Source organism: Rhamphochromis sp. 'chilingali' (assembly GCF_963969265.1).
Source record: "Rhamphochromis sp. 'chilingali' genome assembly, chromosome: 20".
NCBI classification, from domain to species: Eukaryota; Metazoa; Chordata; class Actinopteri; order Cichliformes; family Cichlidae; genus Rhamphochromis; species Rhamphochromis sp. 'chilingali'.
The window spans coordinates 5,337,384-5,363,123 of record NC_137947.1 but is presented as its reverse complement, the minus strand read 5'-3'; the positions used below and the strand labels follow the sequence as shown (position 1 = coordinate 5,363,123).

The 25,740-nt window shown below is 43.1% G+C and overlaps 1 protein-coding gene across 1 annotated transcript in view; it reads left to right on the top strand.

Moving 5' to 3' along the window:
• Positions 1-25,740, top strand: part of thada (THADA armadillo repeat containing) — a 124,783-nt gene that overhangs the window by 37,009 nt on the left and 62,034 nt on the right. The window contains exons 27-29 of the mRNA XM_080868565.1: positions 4,336-4,425; positions 11,366-11,497; positions 25,175-25,343. Of these exons, the coding sequence (XP_080724691.1) occupies positions 4,336-4,425; positions 11,366-11,497; positions 25,175-25,343 (391 nt within the window). The remainder of the gene's footprint in view (positions 1-4,335; positions 4,426-11,365; positions 11,498-25,174; positions 25,344-25,740) is intronic.

Genomic DNA, 25,740 nt, shown 5'->3' with positions numbered 1-25,740 from the left:
ATTTGCTTTTTGAAGTTTGCAAAGACTGCTAAATTTTGCCAGTGGTAGTTCACTCTTTGCAACATAGTAGCTGTTCTAAACAGATTTTTCAGGTTTATTTTTAGTATGTTATTTGCAATTGGTGTTTGTTCTGGGAAAGAGAGTGCAGACTGAGCAATAATGCATTTTTTTTTTTTTTCTGCTTTTTTCAAATGGTGAAATTTATTTTAAGCTAAATATAGAACTTAAATGTGTTATGGAAAGTGCTGTGCTACTACAAAAGATCAGAGGGATGCAGTTTTGGAAAGAATAAAGCCTATTTGAACACTGCCTTACAGAGCAATTTGGGGGCATTGATTATGTTAATAATCAAATCAAGGGCTTTAAAATTAAGGGGTAAACACTACCCTATATCAGCTACTCTACCACATGTCCCAGTGAGCCTTAATGATGGAAAGATGGATCCTCTCGAATCAAATACAATCTATATAAACAAATTACAAAACTGACTGATGTAGAAAAGTTGTTTTTTTTGTCCGATCACAACTGAAACGTTTTGCTGCATCTCCACAAAACCTATGTAAATAATGTAGCTTAAACAGCATTAAAGACAGTATATTCTTTAAACTGCTATATAGTGGTGTATAAATTTAGGACCACATGATGATACTAACTTGGGGTTTTAACTTCCTACCTATTATTTTTTTTTTTTTTTTTTTTTTTTTTTTTTGCATTTCTCATGGGTTCTAATGGGGGCCTTTCTTAAAATGACTGTTCCCAGTAACAAAGGCACTTGTCGACTGAGAAATCGAGAGAAAACCAACAACACACCCGGCAGAACACTATGTTATTTACACGGGTGCACATAAGTGGTCCGCATGTGCGCATTCACTGTCAAAATAAAAGAGCGCACCAGATAAGAAGTTGCAACGCGCGTTTGCGTCCATATAAAAGGCTGTTTTTGTCCGCTAGAGTGGGATTTTCACGGCACATTCCGCACCACATCTCTGTGCGTTCATCATTTGTTTGAAGCCAGCTCACCTCCTGCAACCACTTTTCCGAGAATACGCGCTTCTTTTGTGGTTCGGACTCCTTCTGACATTTCTTTGGAGGTGGAGGAACACCAAAGTAATTGCTTAAAGGAGCTTCTTCGACATCTTTAAGAGTTCTAAACAAATGTCTGTTCTCCTCCAGAAAATCTTATGTATGCAAACACGCGTTGCAACTTCATATCTTGTGCGCGTTTTTTATTTTGACAGCGAATGCGCACCTGCGGACCACTTATGTGCAGCCCCGGTTATTTAGCTCGTCATATTGCAGCCACAGAAATTCTTTTGTCCATGAAACCATAAAGCTGCACTTTCTTTTTGCCTTATAGTCTGATTTGTCATAACTTCTCCGTTTTGTGGTAAGCTTTTCTTTGGCTGTCACTTCTTCACCCTGACCTGTCTTATTTGGCTCAGCAGAACTAAAATATATATCTGTCTGTGAAGGTTCTCAGTCATCCAGGTCATCGTAGTCAAATGTATATCCTGCTGCTTTTACACACACACTCACATAACGCTCAGCGATTCTCTGCGCGATCAACCTCTCACATGTTTAAGCTTGCTGCGGGAGATTTCACTTGTCATGTTTGCATAGTAAGCTAACGATTGATAAGACGATGTCAGAGGAATTGGTGCGCAAATTATCATCACTCACCAAACAGTGCTGTCGCTCTCTATACACAGTTCGCGCGATTGCAAAGTGAAAGCAAAAAACAAGCGCAAATTCAAATGCTATTGCAATATGTCACATATTGACAGTGGCTCACCGATGCCAATGACATAATTACCCAGCTCCATTTCCGAAAGAATGCAAAAGCATTGACATATAGTTTTCCTACAATAGCCCGACGGGCAGGGCAGAGATAGATTTTATAGCCCGACTGGAAAAATCGCTAGCCCCGGGACGTCGGCCTAGCGATTTTTCATCTTTGGAAAAGAGAGTTTATTACAGAGAAATGGCTCTTTCCAAAATAAAAGCTATACTATACGCTTCTTCTGGGTTATATTCTCAGCAGCATATTGTAGCGGGTCAGAGCTGTTCGGGGTTCTGTTTGTACAGTTATGTTTTGTTTATGTTGCCATAGTGACGGGTGACGCCCTCTCGCTGCAACGGTGTGTCCTTCCGGGGTCAGAGGGTGCCCTGTGTGTTGTTTTTGTTGTTGCTGTGCGGTTGCTGCGCTGAGCAGTTAGCTAGCGGCAGTGTTCTTCTGCAGATGTCAATAAACGGCTGTGCTCCCTGGCTAGCTCACGGGAAGCAAGACCAAACGACACCTCCGTCTCCTCCTTGTCTGAGCTCGCCACAATATTAAACATATCAGGTCCCCATAAGGAGAATCATGTGCTAACGGCTCTCTAAATGACTCGGGTAAAGTTTGTAGCATGCGTGCTTGTTGTTTTTGTCTGCTTCCACTTATCTTTGCACTAGGATGATGTCGGCGTAAATGTGCAGTCATATTCGTTGTGTTCCCACTAGTGCTGTCAGCGTTAATCTCGTTGAAATGACGTTAATGCCACAACACGGCAAATCTCCGTTAACGAGCTACCCCTGCTTGGGGCTAGACGGCCAACACGTTAACGAGCTAACTGTGCTAACACACTAGTTCCCACCCATGTAATTGAGCATTTCGTGGCACATCCAACATACTGTTTTACTTTAGTCCATGACTCGCTTACCTTCAGGGTCATACGTCACATGAAAACCAAAATAATTCCAAACGCCAGATCTGAATGAGGGTGGGGGAGGTTCAATTTGCCATGTTGCAAGGAGAGCTTAACTTCTGTCTTGCTAGCTTGCCCTGCGCTCTTCCTTCTGACTATGCTGTCTGTGTTGAGCGCTCAGTGGATCTGCGCTCGACAGTGCAGCCTAGGCGGAGTAGTCGAACGCAGATTCACTGAGCGCTCAACACAGACAGCATCGTCAGAAGGAAAGTTGATAAAATAAATTACAAATGTTGTATTGTTCGATACATATGCGTACCGAACCGAAAGCACTGTATCGAACGGTTCAATATCGATACGAGTATCGTGGCACCCCTTATATATATATATCTCATATATGTGATTATAGTAAATAATCCAGGGGCAGCAGCTACCTTGTTGGTGGTGGTGTTAAAGCTGGATGCCACCTGGTGTGAAACGTGTCGTACCACAGTGTGTGACCACAAGTTCTCTAAACGTTTCTTATGACTTTTGGTTTTCCGTAGCATTAATCTTCCGTTCCACCACATCCCAAAGGTGCTCTATTAGACAGAGCTGATTTTAAAGGGTATTTTAGTCAATTAAACTCATCGTCATGTTCAACAAGCCATTTTTTTTTTCATGGTTTAAGCTTTGTCTTCCTCCTAGCGTTTTTCCCGCTCGGTTGCAGGGTCTGCTTTTCTGCAAAGTCGTCTCCACTTGGGTCGGTCAAGGGCGTCGGTCAGATCGGCTTCGATCTTCTTCACGTCGTCCTTGATTCGGTCCATCCATCTCCGCTTTGGTCTGCCTCTAGGTCGACGTCCTTGGGGGCTGAGCCGCACCACTTTCATGGTTTAAGCTTTGTGACTTGGCATTTTTGCTACTTGACGGGTACAGTACTCAGGTAGAGTAGACTGTGGTATTTAAATGATGTTCAGTTGGTGCTACAGCGGTCCTGGACGTACCCCCAGCCCACATCATTAAAAAAAGGCAGGGTGGATCCGTCTTTTCATGTCATTTATTCAAAATGCTGACACTATCATCCAAATATGACGGCAGAAATCGGGGCTCATCAGACCAGCCAATGTTTTTCCAAGCTTCTATTGTCATGGGAATTCTACCCTGAATTTCATGCTGTTGGCTGACAGGAGCAGTGTGGTCTTCTGCTGCTGTAGCCCATCTGCACGTGTGTTTAGAGATGGTCTTCTGCATACCCTGATTGTAACAGGTAGTTGCTTTACTGCCAGTTCTGCCAGTCCACTGACATCAACAAGGCCTTCTCACCCAGAGAACTTCTGCTCACTGGATATGTTTTGTTTTCCTCACCATTCTCTGTAAACCCTAGAGATGCTTGTGTGGGAAACTCCTCATAGAGTAGCAGTTTCTGAAATACCTGCCTGCTTCTGAAAACCATGCTATGGTCATTTTGACCATGTTTACACGTCTGAATACATTGTGGTATTGGCGTCTATGAGCGCTTAAGCAGGTGTACCTAATGAATTGGCAGATCGTATTTTATATGGAACCTTTACTATACACTTCACCGAATATATCAAAGATGCTTGTTTGTGAATCCTTATTTCTGATTGTCGTTGTAAGAGCTCTCTCTCTCTCTCTCTCTCTCTGCCTGCAGGATGACGGGTCGAGAGTTTTTCACCCGCTTTCCGGCTCTATACCCGTTCCTTCTGAACCAGCTGGAGGAAGCTGCAGCCACAGTGGAAAGGTAAGGCGGCGCTCTTAAATCCACACACGCACACTTGCCGTGGCTTTTTGCACATCCTTGGTCCTATTATGGGTTCACTTTGACTTGCATTTCAGCTCTACAAGACAGCCTTTTTTGTTTGCTTAAGCTGATTAAGCAGTGGTGCTTTTCACTGGCAGGCTTTCTGGTGGAAGAAGCAAGGATAGCGCAACTTTTCATCAGTCCGGAAGCTAGGTTTTTCTCAAAGAGCTCGGCTCTTTTTCCTCTGCATTGAATTCTCATGTGGGCCTTTTTCTAAACTGCTTAGCTGACAGACAATTGTTCAAAGCACAGAGCTTTACGAGCGAATAAAACAAATGTCTTGTTGAGATTTTGCTACAGTTTTTGGAGTGGAGAGTTGGGTCCACTTGGGTTCATCGGTCTTATCTTTGTCAGCTCACTCCAGACTCCCTTTTTAAAAGCATATGAGTCATCCAACAGCTGCCCAGGCGGCCTTATCTTAATATGGATCCAATTAATTGAAAGCTCTTTCAGGCCAGCTCTTTCACAATTCCCCCCTACTCCCCGCGACCCTTGTTAAAACATTTGCAAATTTCCCACGGAACCAGATCCCGGCTGTCTGACTTCCCACATCTCAGCGTATCGCACCACCCAAACAGACCAACCGCACCAAACTGTAGCCATACGCTGCAGGACTGGAGGTAAGAGGGCTGCTGTTAGTGGTTTTTTAAACAGACGTGAAAGAGTGTGTTTCCAAAATAGGCCAACGATATAGGAAAGATTATAGAAGCAGGATCTGGACCTGTGTAAGGCTGTATATTTGTGGATTATGTAATCCGCCCTTCCTGCAGAAATCCCTCTTATTACTAAAGCTGCGAGATGTGTAGTACACAAGCTGACATGGAAAACACTGGACAAGCAGAGTATGTGCTTCTTCCTGCAGTAAGCATTGTTGTTGCATGCAGACAAGTCTTGCTGATGTTGGCATGTTTCAGCCTTGATGAGCCGTGTAATCATAGTTTTTAAATAAAATTCTTGGTGGCAGTATTTAAACCTGCAAAGCTGACTCTGATTATCTTCTTTTAATACTCACTGTAGTGACTATTAAACAGTTTTCATAGCTGTATGGATTCAAAAAATTCTGAAGTCTTTACTCCTGATAAAAGGCGCTTTTCATTACTTTATGAGCTTTATTAGCTCCAAAAGCTCAGTTTCACTTGTTGATAGCAAAGCAATGCAGATGGACCAGCACATGGCATGCTCTCTACAGGCATTCAAGCCTTATTAGAGTCACCAAGTGTTTGATGCTGGGCAGCTAGTGTACAGGGTGTTTCCCTGACAGCAGCTGGTTACTGTGAGAGATGACCTGTTATCACTGCCTGCACAGCTGAACAGTGATCTCTGTATAATCAACCCCCTACACTCTGATTCTTACCTCTTAAAAATGACTCCCACCATGAGTTTAAACTGTTTTTATTTTATTGTTATAGAAATATTGTTTAAAGCACCATCTTTCTGCCATCATTCTCCTTTTTTGTTTTTTTGGCAACACGTTACACTGTATATCCATATATTTTATATATACTATCCTTAAATGAAGATAAAGATACTCATCATGGTATCAAACAAAGTCAGATGAACTTCAGGGATATGGATGTGTTGAGTTAGAAAGCACAAAACATTGTGAATCCATTTCATGTATTTACAAAGTAACCACCAGAGAGCTGCTCATGTACATTTATCCAGTCAAACAGTAAGAAACGAACTCCATGAGCATCACATTAGGTCCTTTGCCCAAGAACGCCAAAAGTGGCAGATGAACCACTTGCACACCATCCTGTTCACAGATAGCAGCAGGTTCACAACGAGCACCTGTGATACACGTGAAAGAGTTTGGAGACGCGGCGGTGAACGTTAAGTGGAGAGCTGGAAACCCAACGGCCCAGCAGTCATTCCTGTTAGATTTCAGACTTCCACTTAAAGTCCGGCACCTGGAGAGCATGCATAGTGGGCGCATTGCAATAGGTATTCTAAGTGGATGAGTCCACGCAGTCACAAAAACCAGGCAGGCACATGGAGCTCCACACAGACCCACTGATGACGAAACCTGCGTCACTGAGACCCGAGTGGGCCCTAGTAGACTGCTTCAGAAAGTCGCACAGACTCCATGTAATGGTAAAGGGCCTGTATTTGTATAGCACTTTTCTAGTCCCTAAGGACCCCAAAGCGCTTTACACAACCTGTCATCCACCCATTCACGCACACATTCACACACTGGTGATGGCAAGCTACATTGTAGCCACAGCCACCCTGGGGCGCACTGACAGAGGCGAGGCTGCCGGACACTGGCGCCACCGGGCCCTCTGACCACCACCAGTAGGCAACGGGTGAAGCGTCTTGCCCAAGGACACAACGACTGAGACTGTCCAAGCCGGGGCTCGAACCGTCAACCTTCCGATTACAAGGCGAACCCTGACTGTGATACCCTGACTGTCTCAGATCCACTCTGAGACCTTATCCTGCTGCAGTGGGTCCTTCATGGTGCAGGAGTGTCTGGTCCTTAGGTAATCAGACTGTGCTAGACATTTTCTAGATGAGAAAGATTCACAGTTCTTATCCACCCACTGTCAGCCTCAGATATCCCTTCACTTAAAGATCCGAGAATAGATTAAAATCCCTGAAACCACGGCTTTTTGCTAACACATTACTTGCACATATATGCTAACCTTGTTTTGTTTTCTTTTTTTAAACTCTGTTCATGCTTAATGTTGGCATCCAGTATTATCACAGTGTATATGTGATGGGACAAAAAAACAATTGCTGTTCTTTAAGGCTTCTCCTTCCTTCAATGTCTGCAAACCGAATCTCTGCTCAGAGTCACAGGTTATATATCAGATTCACACAGGCCTAGAGACCAGTTGGCAACTTCTTGGCAACCACCGGTTGTTGGGGAAGAAATGCAGATTCGTTGACACCAGCTACCTAGCAAATGAAAATGTAAATTTCAGTCGTTTAGCGGGGTCTCGATGTTTGTGTGACCGGGGCTTCAGGTGAGCACGTTTCTTGACTTATTTAATAGTTATTATTTATTATGGCTTTCACTTTCATTCCTTAAATGAAAGGAAGCAAGGTAAAAAAACAACAACTAAAAATCAGCTTCATCACACGCCACGGGGGAAGAAAACTGTCCAGACCAAAAGAATCAGATTTATTTATTTATGTGTTCTGCCAGTGCCTTTCTTATTTTGATTCCTGATTATTAAATGGAGGGTTTTGAATGACCTGTGAGTACATTTTGCGTAGCATTTGTTTCTGGTATCCTCTGTTTTACCTCCTATAGTACTTCCTATAGTCCTCCTGTCACACAGTGTCTGCTTGTATATGCACTCACTCTAAACACTCTAAATTTAATTTTGAAAAAACTATCTCGGAGGGGCCTAAGCATGCTCTCATATATGCTCCGAGACGACTTGTTGTTTCAGATTTCAAATTTTATTATCTCTGCGTAGCAAAGCAGATTTATCTGCAAAAGTATTTCAGGTCACCGCCCGCATTTTTAGTCCGCTCTGATTTGTAGCAGCGCTTCATCTTATCTGCCTCTGCCTGCACGTCCAAAGAAAACAGTTTTCGGATCATATTCCAAGTCATTTTCTAAACACAGTGGATGATTTATTTGTCTACCAGTGGAATAAATCGTAAGCTGCAGCTTGACTTTACTTTAGAGCTTCTTTGGTGTCTCTTTGCTACTGTGTCCCCTTCACTCCTTTCTAAATGAAGAATTCATATACTTAAGGTCAGCGCTCTGTTTCCACTCTCTTTCTAAACGAGACAAAATAAAAATAGGCTGTTTCATCAAACACCCGGCCGTTGAAGATGATTGAGGAGTTTGGGTTAGAGAAAGCAAACATTCACAGAAGGATCTGACAGCATTAAATGCCACAGAGTCGCTTTTTTATCCTGTCAAATGTTTCTGCCTTCAGCTGCATCCCAACAAGGCCTTGTATGCCCCCCTCTCCACCACCAGCCCAGTCCCTTGTTTCTGTGACATCACATCCTGTCCCGCTGTGCTTGACTGAATTGTGACATTAAACACATTAGACCAGTTACTAATTGGGCCGCTATTACATTTCCCATCTTGCCGATCTGCGGCAGTCCCAGTGGACGGTTCTCTGTGAGTGTTTTGTTTAACGAAGTAATGAAAAGCATACGATGTTTTCTCGGGGAAGGAGCGAGAGGGAAGGTCTCCGTTCTGAGATCCTCATGACTAATGACAGGGCCCAAAGGATGTACTGCTCTCCTGATACAGTCACATTAGCAGACCTTCACAAAGTTCAGCGTCAAGCTGAAACACTGTTTCCTCCTCATGTTTCTATATTCAAGACAGGAAAAACTAAAGCTCGTGAAGGCAAAGCGGGGCTGCACTTTGTTGTTGACACTACATAAGGTTCATTTTATTTTGCTCTTTGAGTCCTTGTTTCTTTCCCCGTCTCTATTTTCCTCCCTGCTTCCTTCCCTGCGAGTGTGTCAGAGTGAAACTGTGAAACCGCTGGCAGAGAGACACTTTTCCATTCTGACTCAGCTGGCAGTGAAGAGACTTGGATGGAGGAGAAGAGGGAGATGAAAAGCTCGGTTCAAGGACTGATGAGGACATGACTGTTTGAGAGCGTGGGTGGTTTTAGACATGCAGAGTCTATTAAAAAGCAAGAGGAATTTAGGCCAGTTAAATTTTGCACGGTAACTTTGGTTATCTGTGCTTTTCAGGTGACTTTTCACTGTTTGATCCTGTTGCAGTGAGCGCCACATCAGACTGTTTATTTCTCACCACTATAGATGAATTCCAGGAGCTAAAAAGCGCTTTTCCTCGAGTTCCTGTCACGTGAACACTACACCGATTTTAACGTTTTAACTGCTAGTGCTGTGCTAACAAGTGCTGTTCATTAGCTCGGTCTTTCTGTGCTAAGCTTAGCTAATCGTCTGCTGCTTTAGCTTCATAGTCAGCCGATAGTAGTGATGTGCGATACCACTGATTTCCTTTCCGATCTGATACCAAGTAATATTCAGGGTGGTATCGACGATACTGATCCGATACCGATACTTTGTACAAAAACGTATTTTATTTATTGTATCTCAAATTATAGCATCATAATGATTACAGGACATCAGATTACTTGTTCTTATTACTTAATAATGCAGGGTTCATCATATAGAAATAAAAAAACTGAAGTTTTGCGCTATTTGAACACCTTGCCTGCCTTCAGCACTAAAGGACTCCGTGAGAGACGTCTGTCTCGCCCTAGCAGCACCTGTCCCTCTCCTCCTCTTCAGTTCGTCTCAACATACGCTCGTCATATTCTGTGATATGATTTACTCTGAGGTGTTTGACAAGGTTAGTGGTGTATCCACAACCATACATGTCAACCCTCCAGATTTTTCCGGGACAATACCGAATTTCAGTGCCCGTCCCGAAAATCTCCCGGAGCCACCATTCTCCTGAATTTCCCCCGATTTTCCACCCGGACAACAAAATTGAAAAACCGTATCGCAGAATTCATAGCGTGGCCCAGCCAATTCCAGCAATGACGGCAGCGACTTAGTTTTAATATTACTCTTATTTCTCTTTCTGGGTCGCAAAAAAAACCTTTAACATATTTTCAGGTGAGAATGTGTAAACTTCAAATATCTGAGCCGACCGACACATCGTCTTCAAACCCCCGCGGTCTTTCGCTACTCGGGTTAAACAGGATATATAAGTCACTTTGATAACTTAAAAATGTTCTTGTTTGGCTTTTTCAGTGTTTTATTTGTTCGTGGGTAAATCGGTTTGGCTGAGATTAAAGTTATTAGATTAGATTAAATTAAACTTTATTAATCCCTCGGGAGGGTTCCTCCGGGGTTTTCACACAGCTGAATAAACATCAAACAGAAAATGATTAAACAGAAGAGTCTACGCCAGCGCCCTGTTATATCTAGATAGCAAGGAGCAGACGGCAGAGTTTCTCTCCACCGAGGGAGCCTGTGACGTACTACCCGGCTTTCTTTAGACCGCGAAGGCCGGGTCCTCAGGTGGAAGCAGCCTCTGAATTTGGACACCCCCGCTGTTTCCGGGCCGGGCAATAATAATGGTGACATTTAACGTATTTTATCCTATAAATAAACACTGTAAAATGTATTTATCCCCCCCAACAGCCCTTTTGAATGTCTCCCTAGTATGGCCACACCTCACTTTTTTGCCACATGTATTGCAAACCACGTCTCAGCTGTTTGTGGAGGTAAAATACATCCACACAATTACGCTCAGCCATCGTTGTGAGTGCGCACGCCAAGGGGCGGCGAGACATTTATACAGACGTATTTCGCACATGAAATGTAGTTTATCATTTGTAGTTAATGATAAACTACAAATTTACTCTAAATTACTAAAATATCGATATTGTAATGTGAGAATCGATTCTAGAACATAAATGACTGGTATCGGAGGAATCGATATTTCAGGATCGATCTGCACATCACTAGCTGATAGACAAGAGGATATTCTCATTTAACTATGAACTCTTAGCAAAGGGCAAGAAAGTGAAGAAATAATTACTGTGCAGTTCTGCCATAGAGACTCCTGAAGTTCAACTTCATAGAGTTTGACTGCATGTTAGCATAAGCCCCACATTTATCTATGGGCTGTTAACAACCCTTCACTGGAGAAGTGAAGGTTAGTCCTAGAGCCCACGTTTCAGGCCCTTTCCTTTGCTAACAACTTCTTTTATGTGTACAGAGTCCCTCATGATCATGTCAGAAGAAGATTATCCAAAACAGCGTTCAGTTTATCGGTTCTCTGCCATTACAGCGACGGCAGGAGTGTCGCCTTGAAGTATCCATTCATTTAACGGCTTTACCATTGATGATTTATGACTTTTACTTTCTAGATAACGTTAATTGTGTGCTTCTTTGTGTTTGTGTACATGTTCAGTGACAGCGGTCAGGTGAAGCTGCACCCCAGTCTCTTCTTGCTGCTGCTGGTTCTCAGTCGGCTCTACCCTTCTCCCATGGATGGATCCTCTTCTCCTTTGGGGCTCGCACCTTTCATGCCCTTCATCATGAGGTAGGTGATCTACGCATGCATGCACAGGTACAGTGGAAACAGTGGAGTCACAACAACCGAGACCATTACTGATGATTTTCTACAAATGTGGGTTAGTTTCACAAACAGCGCAGTTCAGCTGCATGGACTCTACAGGTTTGCACAAACCACAAAGATGCAAAGCAGGGGACTTAGCAGTGTCTCCAGGGAAGCAAAACGCATCCAGACCCAAATATGTTTTCTGCTGGTTTGATACACTCCAGTGGATTTCTCTCTCCTGTCGTCTTACATACAATGAACATGTGACACGGGTGGTCAGGACTGTGGCTGCTTTCTGTGAAGTGGAGGATGTTTTAACCCACACCAAGCATTCTGACTGAGACATGGAGATTCATCCGCTCTATTCATCTTCTTCTTTTGATGTGGTAGTCAGTTCAGCGATGTTCTAATGATGTTTTTATGTATGCACTCAATGTTGGGCGATTGGATGAATATATCAGCTATCGTCGATCATTTTTACAACGGTGATTTATTTATTTATTTATTTGCCCATGAGTAAGTTTGCTAATAACGATGGAGCTAATAGAAGCAGTCAACAGAAGGAAAAAAAAATAGTAGCGCTGTTTTAACAGCACCCTCGTTCATCTGCGAGCACATGCACCGTCCTCAGAGTGCGCCCAAATGCTTGTTGATGGAGCTGCAGAAGCTGGTGATAGTCTAGGATACTCAGCCAGTGTCAGGTGGACACGTGCATGCTCATGCAAGTTAGTCGTGTTTGAGTACTTTGCTCGCACCATACGTCTGCACACTTCCTTAGGTCTCCCTCTTTCATCTGGTTTAAAGCCAAAGAAATCCCAAATTGGCAACTTTATATTTTTTTAGTGCTGTCAGCGTTAACATGCCATCATGACGACTAACGCAATGAACAATTAATTAGGGGATTAGTTCGTCCATGTTTGGACTTCTTCTGTGTTGTAAATGCGCAAATCAGTCTGTGCATGATTACATTGCTCCGGTCATCCTGCGCATGCACGAATATATCGCCCATCGTTGATTATTGGACTGACGATTGTCGGTTGGAAAATTTGTACATATCGCCCAGCCCTAATTCCCAGTCAGAGCTGTTTTTGACATTGCAAAATTCCGGATATCAGTTATGCCATTAACAGAGAAAAGCACAGGCTTTAGGGAAGGCTGTGCTTTTGCCTCAGAGGAAATATTTGTTCATACGCTGACCTTTCATTATTAGAAACTTTGGCCGTGCTGGATTGGCACACACATGACTTTTATGTCACTATTCATCCCTCCACTCATAACAGTGGACTTGAATGAGCATTTATCCCACCCTGCCTTTTCCAGTCTCTTTGCCTGCTTATGTAAAGTCTGAAAGGAAAAAATGTAACCAAAGGAATTCTGTCCAACCCAAGAGAGTCCCACACCTGCTCACTCAGCTGTGATAAACCTCTCAAACTAAGTTTATCTGAACTTTTCTTTCTAACTATAGAACAATTCACAATCAGCAAAGGTCTAAATATTTTGTGTGTTTGTGTGTGTGCGAGGCTTCTTTCATTTGTGTTGTTTGCGCAGGTGTTTCTGCATCTTTGATATGGATGTGCTGTCATCAATTCATTGTCGTTTTTCAGTACTGGTACAATCGCTGTGATATAATCTAAGGTTTCGCCATGGCTACAAGAGAGATTGTTTTGTGTTCGTCTGTAGGATTTTGTGTCTTTCCACACTAAGACAAAACACCCATCTACTGTGAGCTGTTCCTGCAGCGAGCAGCGCATGTGTGTGTTGTCTCGCGTTGCAGCTCGTCTGAATCCACTCGCTGTTTACTGGAGAGTGAACCTCTCAGGCGAGTGGGAAACTTTAGTCACAACTTCATTTTGTTACATTTCTCCATTAGAGGAATGTACAAATATTATTGGAAGATGTTCTTATGCTGCACCTGCAAATAAGAACTGTAAGCTTCAACCTTGTGTGTCCACAAGATTTGGCATCCCAAGAAAATAATACCTGATCTCAGCATTTAACACACCTACACCCTTCAACAGCACCTTGATAAGGTGTATAAAATAAAAGCAGCACAACTAAGGTGGTGGAGACTGAAGCTCATGTTTTCTGGAATGCAAGCACACAGCTGGTGATGCTTTGTGGCAAAGAAAAGGTGGGTGTGAAGGCTTTTTCACTTTGTACGGAAATCACTATTGTGTTATGTGTGCAAGGCAGAGCCTTCTCATTACATTTCTTTAAGCTATTCTGTCACTATAGCTATTCTGAATAGTTTATCTGATGTGTAAATTGTCCAGCCAGATGATTGATGCAGTATTTTTACAGCTGGATAGCTTGTGCGTCCGACTTTGTGTGTGTGGATGTGCGCGCGTGTTTGGGAGGATATAGGGAGTTAAGCTTTGACCTTGAGGTTGGAATGCACTACTGATGGTTTAGATAATAGTGCTTGCATGTGGGTGCTGTATGTGTGTTGGTAGGGGCTGGTAGGGCTGGGCCATATCATACCGTTCACTGTAATACCGGTATAATGTTGGGCAACGACAAGAAAATGAAATATCGTGATAGAATTTGGGTAAAACGCGCATGCGCGGTGCCTTTGTTTTCATACGCACATGGCGGAAAAAGCATGGCGGCGGCGATGGAGAATGAGGGCGAAAGCGGATCGTTGAATGAAACGGATGAAGCAGAAGTGGTTTGTAAAAATGCTGCAACTTCAGTGTGGAACTGGTTTGGCTTTCGACCGTCAGATACACAACAAAGCACTATTTTTGGTAGCGCATGCTAGCAGGCCGTCGTTATTACCGTGTTTTTCTTGCAAAATACGGCACACTTAAAATCAATCCTTTGATTTTTCTGAATATCGACAGCGCCCCTTATAATCCCGTGTGCCTTATGTATGAGTTCTGGTTGTGTTTACTGACCTCAAAACGATTTTATGTACACGGCGCTCGAAAATCTGTCAAATGTTTTAGTACGACTTTGCTAAGCTACGAAGCCGCAATGCTTGATGGATTGTCGGAGCATTACGGCTATCGTAGGCAGGAGCCTCGCAGAGTGATACGTACTGTGCTTCAACATAATATTACCGTATTGTGTGTGTATAACCTCTTTTAAGTTTTGTGGATATTATACATGGTTATGCTGAGGATATGTCGGCCAGTTTCCACTGGAAATGCCTTTTGGTTAAACTGTCAGCAAGAAATTTTGCACTGTTAAATTTTATGTAACTTTAATGCACATAAAAACAGCTGCTTGTTTAAGTGAAAATACATTGATGGGTTGTTTTTTATTTTTTTGCACTAATAAAGTTGTGGAGTTGTAAAGTATTTTGTCTAGTGTCAATTATATCGTCAGTTATATCGTTATTGCAAATTTTCAAATGTATATCGTGATAAATATTTTTGGTCATATCGCCCTGCTCTAGTGGCTGGCATAGTGAGGAGACATAAAACTGGTATTGTAGCATGCTTTGTGAGTACAGTAGTTGTGGGATTTGGCTTTATTGTTAGTGCAGTGGCCTTTTTTTTTTTTGGCAGGCGGGTGTCTTTGTCTCCATGGCTACGTCTATCTTTTTTTTTAATGTTTAGTTTAGTTGCGATGCTTAAGCTTAGGGTTAGATTTTGGGGAATGAGATTTAAAATGAGTCAGTGTTTTCACAAAGCTAGTGCCCCTCACCCTACAGACTTGTTAACTGGAATATAAGAACCACTCATCCAAATACCTCAAACTAACCAGGCAGTAAATCCTCCAATTTTCAAGTAGATTGGATAAACATCTGTCACATTTTTAGTGAAACGGTAGAGCCGTATTGTTTGCGGTTTACTGTATAATATATTCTGGTGTTGAGCAGCTCTTTTAGTTTGTTTGGCCCAGACTCAAAGTTTGAAAGGAATTCAAGTTTCATGCTAACATCTGTGCCTCCCCAGAGGAGTAGTCTGACTCCCTTTGCATTGACCTCAGTGTCTTCAGTGCCACGGTGAGGGTGACATTTGGTGTTTGCGTGCAAAATTCTCATCAACTGTTTGAAGGAACTGGCATGAGAATTTTGTTTAGATGTTCACGTTCCTCTGCACCTCAAGGGGAGTTATGACTGTTTTGTGTTTTCCTTCATCCAACCTTTGTTATGTTTAAAGGTGGAGATTTGGGGCAACTATTGCTACTGGTCCTTTGCCAGGTTAGCGCAGTCATTCTGCTTCCCAATGATCTTTCAGGATTAGTACTTATTGCACGAAACTCTAGTGTGTGAGGGTGAAACCTCTGCCCTCTAAAACAGTCAAGTTCAACCCTGTTGTATGAGTAATGCTAATAAGGTATGTGTTTGTACATAATAGTGTAGCTCAAGGTTATAAGACATAGCAAAGTCAAAGAACAGGAAATGCAAAGCTGCTAGTGCCCCAAATATTTAGCCTTTTTTAAAAATCATGTTGTTTTCAGTTTGACAAGTTGGCTCCATTAAACAGTGCTTTTAAGTTGTAGCATTTCCTGCTGGCATTGTACCCTTTATTACAGAGACAATTGTTATTGGACTACGGATATGTGTCAGAATGTTTAAACAATGTCTGGATTCAGATATGACTACAAAAATAGTCTAACTTTCTTTTTTCCAGTTTGAAGTTTTTACCAGCAGCTCTTTAGGCGCTGATGTGTTGCCTCAGGATCTTTAGAGACCTCCAAGACTATTTCACCTGTATTGGTAATCTGGTCTTGATCGCATTTGGTTTTTCCTCCATCTGTACACTCTGTCTGACTGCACACTTAAGGGCTGGTTCTGTAACTGTTTCTAGTCTGATCCACGTCTTCAGTCGTATGCTGCAAAACACTTCATTTTTGTTTTTATAGGCAGATCACAACCACAGTTGCCTTAAGCCGATTTATACTGTAAGGTAAAGGCCATACAGTAATTTCAGCAATTGCTTGGCGAGAGTGGGAAAGAAAAACCCCCTTTTAACAGGAAGAAACCTCCAGCAGAACTACATCAGAATCAGAAAGGGTTTTATTGCCAAATGTTGAGCGGGTTTACAACATTAGGAAATTGCTGCGGTGCTTCAGTGCAGACATACTGTTATAAATTACGCTTAAATAGACATGAAAATAAAAATAAGAATAAGAATTAAAAGTGCTAAGTAGATAGATAGATATATACATGATATATACATGAGTGCAGGTGGTGATCAGTGCCAAACATGGAATGATGCAGTGAACACAGCGTAGGGTCATGTGTTAGTGGTGGGAACAGTCGTACGGTTATTGTTCATGTGTCCAACAGCAGAGGGGAAGAAACTGTTCTTATGGCGAGAGGTTCTGGTGCGAATGGACCGGAGCCTCCTGCCTGAGGGGAGCAGGTCAAACAGACTGTGTCCAGGGTGAGAAGGGTCAGCTGAGATCCGAGCTGCACGCCGCAGTGTCCTGGAGGTGTACAGGTCCTGCAGAGATGGGAGTCTACAGCCAATCACCTTCTCAGCAGAGCGCACAACACGCTGCAGTCTCTGTTTGTCCCTGATAGTGGCTCCAGCGTACCACACGGTGATGGAGGAGGTGAGGATGGACTCGATGATTGCAGTGTAGAACTGCATCATCGTCCGTGTTGGCAGGTTGAATTTCTTCAGCTGCCTCAGGAAGTACATCCTCTGCTGGGCTTTCTTGATGACGGAGGTGATGGTGGGCTCCCACTTCAGGTCCTGGGTGATGGTGGTATGCAGGTATGGGGTAGCCATAGAGCTGGGCGATATGAGATTTTTTCATATCACGATATGTTTTTTTTTTTTTTTTTTCATTTCAGGCGATAACGATATATGGTAAAATGGTAAATGGCCTGTATTTGTATAGCCCTTTACTAGTCCCTAAGGACCCCAAAGCGCTTTACATATCCAGTCATCCACCCATTCACACACACATTCACACACTGGTGATGGCAAGCTACGTTGTAGCCACAGCCACCCTGGGGCGCACTGACAGAGGCGAGGCTGCCGGACACTGGCGCCACCGGGCCCTCTGACCACCACCAGTAGGCAACGGGTGAAGTGTCTTGCCCAAGGACACAACGACCGAGACTGTCCAAGCTGGGGCTCAAACCGGCAACCTTCCGATTACAAGGCGAACTCCCAACTCTTGAGCCACGATCGCCCTTTATTGGGGCGATATATATCACGATATAAGCCAAATAACTATATTTGTAAGATTTAAATGTGCCGTTGCTCACAAGTAAAATGTGAAATAATCAGCAGCTTGTTTTTATTTAAGTATTTATTTCCCATAATAAGTTCAACAGGTGCGGCACGGTGGTTAGCACTGTTGCCGCACAGCAAGAAGGTCCTGAGTTTAATTCCACCATCAGGCCGGGGTCTTTCTGTGTGGAGTTTGCATGTTCTCCCCGTGTTTGCGTGGGTTCTCTCCGGGTACTCCGGCTTCCTCCCACCGTCCAAAGACATGCAACTTGTGGGGATAGGTTAATTGGATAATCCAAATTGTCACTAGGTGTGAATGTGCGAGTGAATGTGAGTGCGAATGGTTGTTTGTCCCTGTGTGTTGGCCCTGCGACAGACTGGCGACCTGTCCAGGGTGTACCCTGTCTATGACAGCTGGGATAGGCTCCAGCGCCCCCCGCGACCCTGAAAAGGATAAGTGGAAGCGAATGGATGGATGGATGAAGTTCAACAGGGTAGATGTACTTAAGGAACATGAGACTTTTTCAGAAAAATAAAGGCAAATATTGCAAACTACACAAAAGGCAGCCGCTAAAGCGTTTAAGTTTCAAAATAGAACAAACAAAGCAGACTACTAAATTGTCAATTCCACTTAGAAACAAAATATTAATTCTAAAAATAAATCTTAGTTTGTTTTACTGAAGAGCAGACAAAACTGACTAACTTTTGTCAATATCAAATAAACTGAGAACTAAAAGGAAATTCTCAATCTCTCCTTGTTGTATAGCTGAGCTTTTCAAACAGTTTTAACAGTTACTTTAGTCTGACAAAAGCCGAATGACGAATTAGCGCTTCCAGTCAGAGACTGAGCATGCACCGGTTTATTGTATTTCCAGGCTTGCTTTCGACACAATTTACAGTGCGCGCTACTCTGTTTGACTTGAAATAGCCCGAAATACCTTCACACTACGGAACTTCTATGGCTCTTCCGTTTGACAATCTCTCCGGCGTTGGAACCATCATCTGTTTTATCTTCGGTAACCTTCGGTTACGCTCTCGGTTGATTTTTCTCTAGTTGGCACACTCATTTCCTCCAATACCCAGGCGGCACAGCGGCTGGCTGCTTCCCAAAACAAATACACACGTGCGGCTTGGCACTTGTGCTGTACGTAACAAGTCACGTGACGTGACGCTGCAGCTGTGATTGGTTTGGCTCTGCACTACTTAATTTGGATTGGCTGTTCTTTTTTTTTTTTTTCTTTTTCTTTTTTAAAAAGAGGACGAGCGGTGAGGCCTATCGCAATAGTTTAATTTTTCTATCGAGAAAAAGTTATTTCGCAATACATATGTTATCATTCTATCGCCCAGCTCTAGGTAGCCATCTAACTCGCATCTGATAATAACCTGTTGAATAATTCATTTCATTCCATATTTAGTGACACACATAGAAAATGGAAAGTGAAGTGTGATCAGAAGCTGACTGGGTCATAAACTGGAGCCGTTACCACTTGCACCTGTAAATGTGTGACTTTGCCTTCGTTGAATGCATACGTTCTTAAAAAAATAAAAAATCTGAACCTCAGTGAAATCTCGTAGTTATGCCTTTAGAGTTCCATCTCTTGTGGGTGAAAATAAAAGGGCTTTCGGCTGAGTCTGGCACTGTCAGAGAAGGTATGCAGCACACACATCTAGCCAAATGAAGCCCACATGTTGGAGATGTTAAATATAGCCCAGCCACAACTTCTTTGGCTCCAGCCATGTTTCTCTGCGATACCCCCTTTCCATCCCCCAACCCATCTATCCCAGGCGTGTGCAGGACGTGTCTGATGAGGCCGATGGCCGTCGCCCACCGCGTGCTCCCCGTCTCCATAAGACCTGACCCGTCACCTCCAAGGATTAAATGTTGCTTAGCTTCACCTGTTGACAGGCCAGAGCACCATACTCAAATACTGTGGTATAACTCCTTTACACCGCATAGCAAATTATTATTTTTTTAAATCTTCATAACCTCCCACCTCATCCTCACTAGATTTGTAACATTCCCTCGATGCCGGGCCCTCTGCAAGCGTCACACCTGCATGCGTAATGACGGAGTGAATAATGATGATGACGAGAAAATGGGGGAGGATGACGAGAAGCGGACATTTGTTATAATAATTAATGGCTTCATTCCTATCCGCAGTGTCTTTAAAACAGTTTGTCTTATCTCCTTGGAGCGCCTCTCCTTTTCTCTGTCTCTCCATCTTAACTGTAAGCCCTCAGAGTGTTGTGGTAGTGATTTATATCCCGTGATATCCAGCCCAGGCATTTCTGCTCACCCTGCCTGCACCACTCCCTTCCTTTCCTTTTTGGCCCGCACTGTCTCACATCTCATTTCTTTAGAAAGGGCACAGAAATGCCTATAAACTGACTTCAAAAGGGACTGCTATCAGTTTCTTTTTGTTTTTGTTTTTTTAATACAATGCAGTGCATTTCCCCACGATGACGAATGGTGAACAAATGCCTAGAGAAGAACAAACTTGCCATCAGTATCTGAACTATGCCTGACATGAAAAGGAAATAGTTTACTGACACATTACAGGATTACATTTCATAATGTAAACTGAAGCTGTACCCTGTGTGCTAATCAGGCCAACTAGTAGCGGCAAGGAGTTTATGAAACTGATGAAAACTAGCACTGTAGAATTAGAAGATACAAGATGGTATGCCAAAAGCCGTGCAAAAGAGAACATGTAGGAGTTTGCGTGCTGTGTAGAGCACTGAAATTCATGCCTGAACCTTCAAACTTAAGACATGAAGGGTCATACCTGTGTTTTATTAACTGAGAGGGGTCTCCTTCACCAAATAATAATAATTTGAAGGAAAGGGACAGTGTGACTGGCATCTTTCTAAAACATCATCCTCTTCTTCATCACCTCAAGCCTCAAGTCTTCTGAACCGAAGTCAGAGCTCTAACACAAGAAATAGTGCAACAAGATACTTGTTTATTCCTGATATTGTCAGAAGTACTTAATGTCAGCAGATTAGACACGAGACCGTTCCGACTAACGTTTGGTTTAAGTGACCTAAAAACATTAAAACACTCACAATTTCTCTCCGATAAATAGTTTGATTGCATTTTCACATTGTATGAGAGTTTATTCACTAAGCGTCAGAGTCTAGTAATCTTAGATCTACACAGATGAACACAGGCTAATAACATCAGCTTTAACCCTCCAGTTCTGTGTACACCCCCCCTTACTTTAGTCTTCCCGGCCTGTTTTAACAGCTCTTAAATTAGCATAACAAACATTTTTCACCACCAAATTCAGTGCAGTGGGTCAATCAGTAGGTAGTAAAGTGGGTCTTTCAGGGGGTCATTCAGTCAATGGGAGGGGGGGGTTTTAGTGGATTCCCACTCATCTCCTATGGTGGTCACCCTTGACCGGGAACACCACATATGTAACAAGGTTGATTAAAATACTCAACATTCAATGAAAGAGGTGATCATCACTTTCATATGTTCACCTGCATAGTGTGGAGGATGTCATAAGGCCTCGAGGCCATCAGATGTAAAAACCAAAACAGTATTTATGAGTGTTTTAAGTTGTAAATCAGTCAGATTTGACCCGAACACGACAGGAAGGAACAGCAGTGCTGCTTACCCACAGAAAAGTTCAGGATATCTTCACCAACTCACCTCAGCATCGCTGTTATCAGTCAGAAGTGGGCTTCTCTAAATGACTGGCCCACATTGGACACCTTTCACAAAGTTTTACAGCCTCTTCAAGAGTAAAGAGGCCTTCCACAGATGGGAGGAAAACAGTTGATCTGATATCCTCGTGTTGGTGTTGTTCCCAGATCATCATACTAAATGTTGTTCCAGGATCAACATTGCAAGTGACCAATCAGAATGTTGTGACGTCATACCTTTGCGACTTCGGGAAAAACTGGCGTAAAACAAAAAACTGTACTTAAGCTGCGTGAAACCGCCTCTGTCCGCCGATCAACAGACCCTGACCCTAACCCTAATCGTAACCCTTTAATAAACAGTAAGCAGAATTGATATTGTCCTTGCAACATTGGAATTTCATAAATGCACGAATGGCTTGGCGTGCAAAGGAATAACGTCACAACAATGTGATTGGTCACTTGCAATGTTGAACCTGGAACAACATTTTCATGATGGTCTGGGAACAACACCAACACGAGGATATCAGATCATCCGGGGGAAAACACCAGGTTAGGTCTGTATCTGGTCCAAATAATAACATAAACACACTGGCCACCTGCAGACTTATGAGATGTAGTTTAAAGTTGATGTTTTTGATATGTCCTACAGCGGCCACCGTAGCGAGAGTTATACTGTTGAATTGGGGAGGACTAAGAAAACAGAAGTCAGTTGACTGCAATCTGCCGATAACGTGAAAACCTTACATTCTGTAACTTTCAGTGTAGTTTGATGTCCAGGTGAAAACTTGACACATATTATTTTAGGTTATGAGATCTTTTTGATACATTCACTGTTAACTGGATGTCTTTGGGTTTTTGCCTGTGGGCAATTTGAATATGGCTCAGTTCATACGGGCTGTTGTAATATCAAAGATCTACACAAAACTGACAGAAGCATAAATAGCAGTGGGAACATGATTATGTTTACATGATTACGTTTACATTATGCTGGCTGTCTGCCTAACCAGGCATGTACAGTTACGTGCAGCCATGATTATGCTTGTCGGGTTCATACCGGATGTTTTTTAATTTGACACACATTCTAGTGGTTTTCCACACAGCAAAATAGTCAGGACAAAGAAAGAGTTTTGGTGGTAAAGTAAAAGAAGGATTGTTTTTGCTTGGCTAGATCGCGTCCATATGTATAAATGAAGGAAGCCAAATTGTTTAATTTGTCACTCCTTGCTTCTTAATTTGCTTACAGTAGGTTCTTTGCTAATCAGCTTTGACTCTCAGGCTTGTTTAGCCAACATGCTTGAGTCTCTGTGGAGGAAGCAGTTCTCCCAGCTTTCCAAAATGAGGCCCAGATGAGCCTGATCCAGGCCAGTCAACAGTCTGCCTACTGAATCCCACAGGGGACGTCCCTGTTCCTAAAATTACAACCTTCCAAACTGTCATTTCCTTTTGCAAAAGACTTTCAATGGGACAAATTAGCACAGATAGTTAACATATGGGGCCCAAATGGGGGCTGGGACGAGTGGAAAGTGAGGAGTTTGCATGAAATTTGGTGGGTTTGTGTGTGGGACGTTTGTGCTCATAAATTCACGTGTGCAGGCGTGCAGAGCTCAGGAATGCAAACTGTTGTCTGCGTTTGATACAGGGCCCTTTGGTTGTCTGTCTGGCTGTATGTGTGTGTGTTCACAGCAGGTGGAAAAAACATTTGTTAACAGTTGATCTGTTGCTCCAAACAGCCCCCACTTTGTTTCAGTGCATACCGATTGGACGTTTCTTGTCACTTCTTGTCCCGGTCTCTCAGTCAAATCACCAGGAGATCCAACACTTGATCGTTTATTGGCTTTGCTGCTTCCTCTTAACAGATGCTGTTTATTATTAACATACGCTCTCACGGTGCTATCCAGATATCTGCTAACATATCTCGCCTCCACTCAGTACCAGAGCCAAAAAGATGGGCTTCTTTTTCACCTCCACATGCCGCTGCAGCATGAGAGGTGTTTCACATTTCTCTGGAAGCTTCTTTGAATTTTTCATAGCAAAGCCGAGGGCCGTTTTTGGCCCCAGCAGCCAGTTTTAATGCCATGAAAGCCCCTAAACAGGCCGGCAGTATTAATGTAGCTTTGATCCACTTTTTACTTTTTTGCATGTAAATAAGTATGCATGCTTGTCATAGACACCATGACATCACCTATTGGTTTTTGCACTCTACATTTTGAAACATCAGCATTAGCATTTTTGGCCGGCACCATGTTAGTTTATTGGAGCCAAAAAGTGACTATATTTGGATTGGAGGGTGGAAAGGGTAAGGACGGCTACATCCATGAACTGTATGGGTGCAATATTGGACTTGAGGAACAAGGTATCAATAAAGAACTCCTCAAAACTGCAGCACAGACTTATTGGATGGTATATTTCACACAGCGTCCCGCCACCTCAGTAGGATTGCCCTCCTGGCCAACAGGGAACAGAATGATAACGCCTGTCTTTTATATGCACCTCATTCCCACTGATGCCAAACAGAACAAGAAGGGGGCCAGCGTCACACTGAAAATCCTGGTCAGGGTATGAAAAACGTCTGTCCAGAACTGAACAAGACTGGGACAAGACCACTACATGTGGATCCGTGAGGCTTCAGCAGTTTTGCATCTGTCACAATATGGAGTGATTTCAGGATAGATATGAGATAATCTGGATTTTGAGAAATGGACTCGATGCACCACTTGAGTTTTTTCTTTAAAAGTGGTAAGATTAGGTAGTTTAGCATAGCAGTCTGTAGTAATTGACTCACTGGGGAGATGGCCCCAAGTGGACACTAGAGGAACTGCAATTTTTAGCAGTTTTTACCAGAATGGCTTTTCAGCTTTGTAGGATGTCACATTGTGACTTGTCTGTGCTAATATATAAATGCACGTGTATTCTAACGTCTACTGTGACACGTACATGAGCATTATTAAGACTCAGGGTGTTGTGGTTCCTTTCAGAAACATCTACATACAGTATGTTTGGTACACAGTCTCCAAGAGGCAACCGTTAGACTTTTATGTTTGCTTTTTCCTGCTTATCTGTTGAAGGCAGCCAGTTTAGTAGGTGTCAGTTTTCTTCCAGTGTGATGGCTGTTTTTCGTGGAACTGTACTCCAGCTATCTGTTTCTGCAAGTAGCTGAACTCTTACTCTGCTCCTTTCGAGCCGTCTCACCCTTCCCCCTTTTATCTCATTCAGGTCTTGGTCATGTCCTTCCCTCATGCATCGGCTCTGTTATGACATCGGAGAAGGAAAGATTAGCAGCATGTAAACAAGGTTAATTTTAGCATGCACCCGGGGTGACTAGCTGCAGCCTCCATCACCGACGAACACTGTAAATGACCGTGAGCTGGAGACATCTGCGCCTGTGTGTGGGCGAAAACAAAATGTAGTAGGCCGTTTCCTGGCTGGTTAGGTAATGATTCTAAAATATTTGATTCAGGGTTTATCGGTCATCAGCTGACCTGGGAGCAGTTTGTTTTTCCCTTTGCAGTAGAGGAGGGAAACAGGAGAGGGAGAAAAAGATGTTACATAAGCAGTGCAATAAAATAGCGGCCAACTGTCCAAACCAAATAGCTCATAGGTCATCACTGAGAATATGTCCATGACTTAATGTGGTCGGGGAACAAAATAACGATACTTCATAATGATAATATACGTGGTGATTATGTTATTTGTCATAGAAAAGTTAGAATAACAATCTTTGACTTGTGATAGCGGGGAAACATCAGTACTTTTTCCATGAAATCAAATGATATATTACATAATGCAATACTGAAAGATTATCATAACGACGCCGCCATCATCTTTCCCCAGTTTTTCCACGATACTAATGTTTTTCTCTGCTCCACAGATGCGGCCGCTCGGCTGTGTATCGCACCAGAGAAATGGCAGCTCGGGCTCTTGTCCCCTTTGTCCTGGTCACGCAAATCCCGTCCACCGTCCAGACCTTGCTGCAGGAACTTCCTCTAGAACCAGGACCCAAACTCCAACAGAACCGCATCCACGGCACTCTGCTGCAGGTCTGCTCCCGTGCACACGCCAGCATAAACCAGGACACACACACACTTTGTAAAGATGACACCGAGTTGGGGAGGGGGTGTTGTTTTAATGATCGCAAAGATTCTTGTAGAGTTGGATTCAAAACCTTAGTAACTTCAGTGTGTTCGTACGTGGTTGTTCTCTGTACGAATCAGCAAAGGAGCACACAGTTCTAAGTTACGTACGCCTGTCTCAACGTTTTGGATTTTGATTCTGTGCCCGTGTGAAAAGAGGGTGCACAACAAGGTGCTCTACTGCAAATATGAGTAGGCACACTTTGTTACAGTTTGTCACGTGTCACGTACACAATCATACAATGAAATGCTTGTTGCTGTGCAATTAGAGCAATAAGCAGTTAGCAACAGTACTCCTTGTACT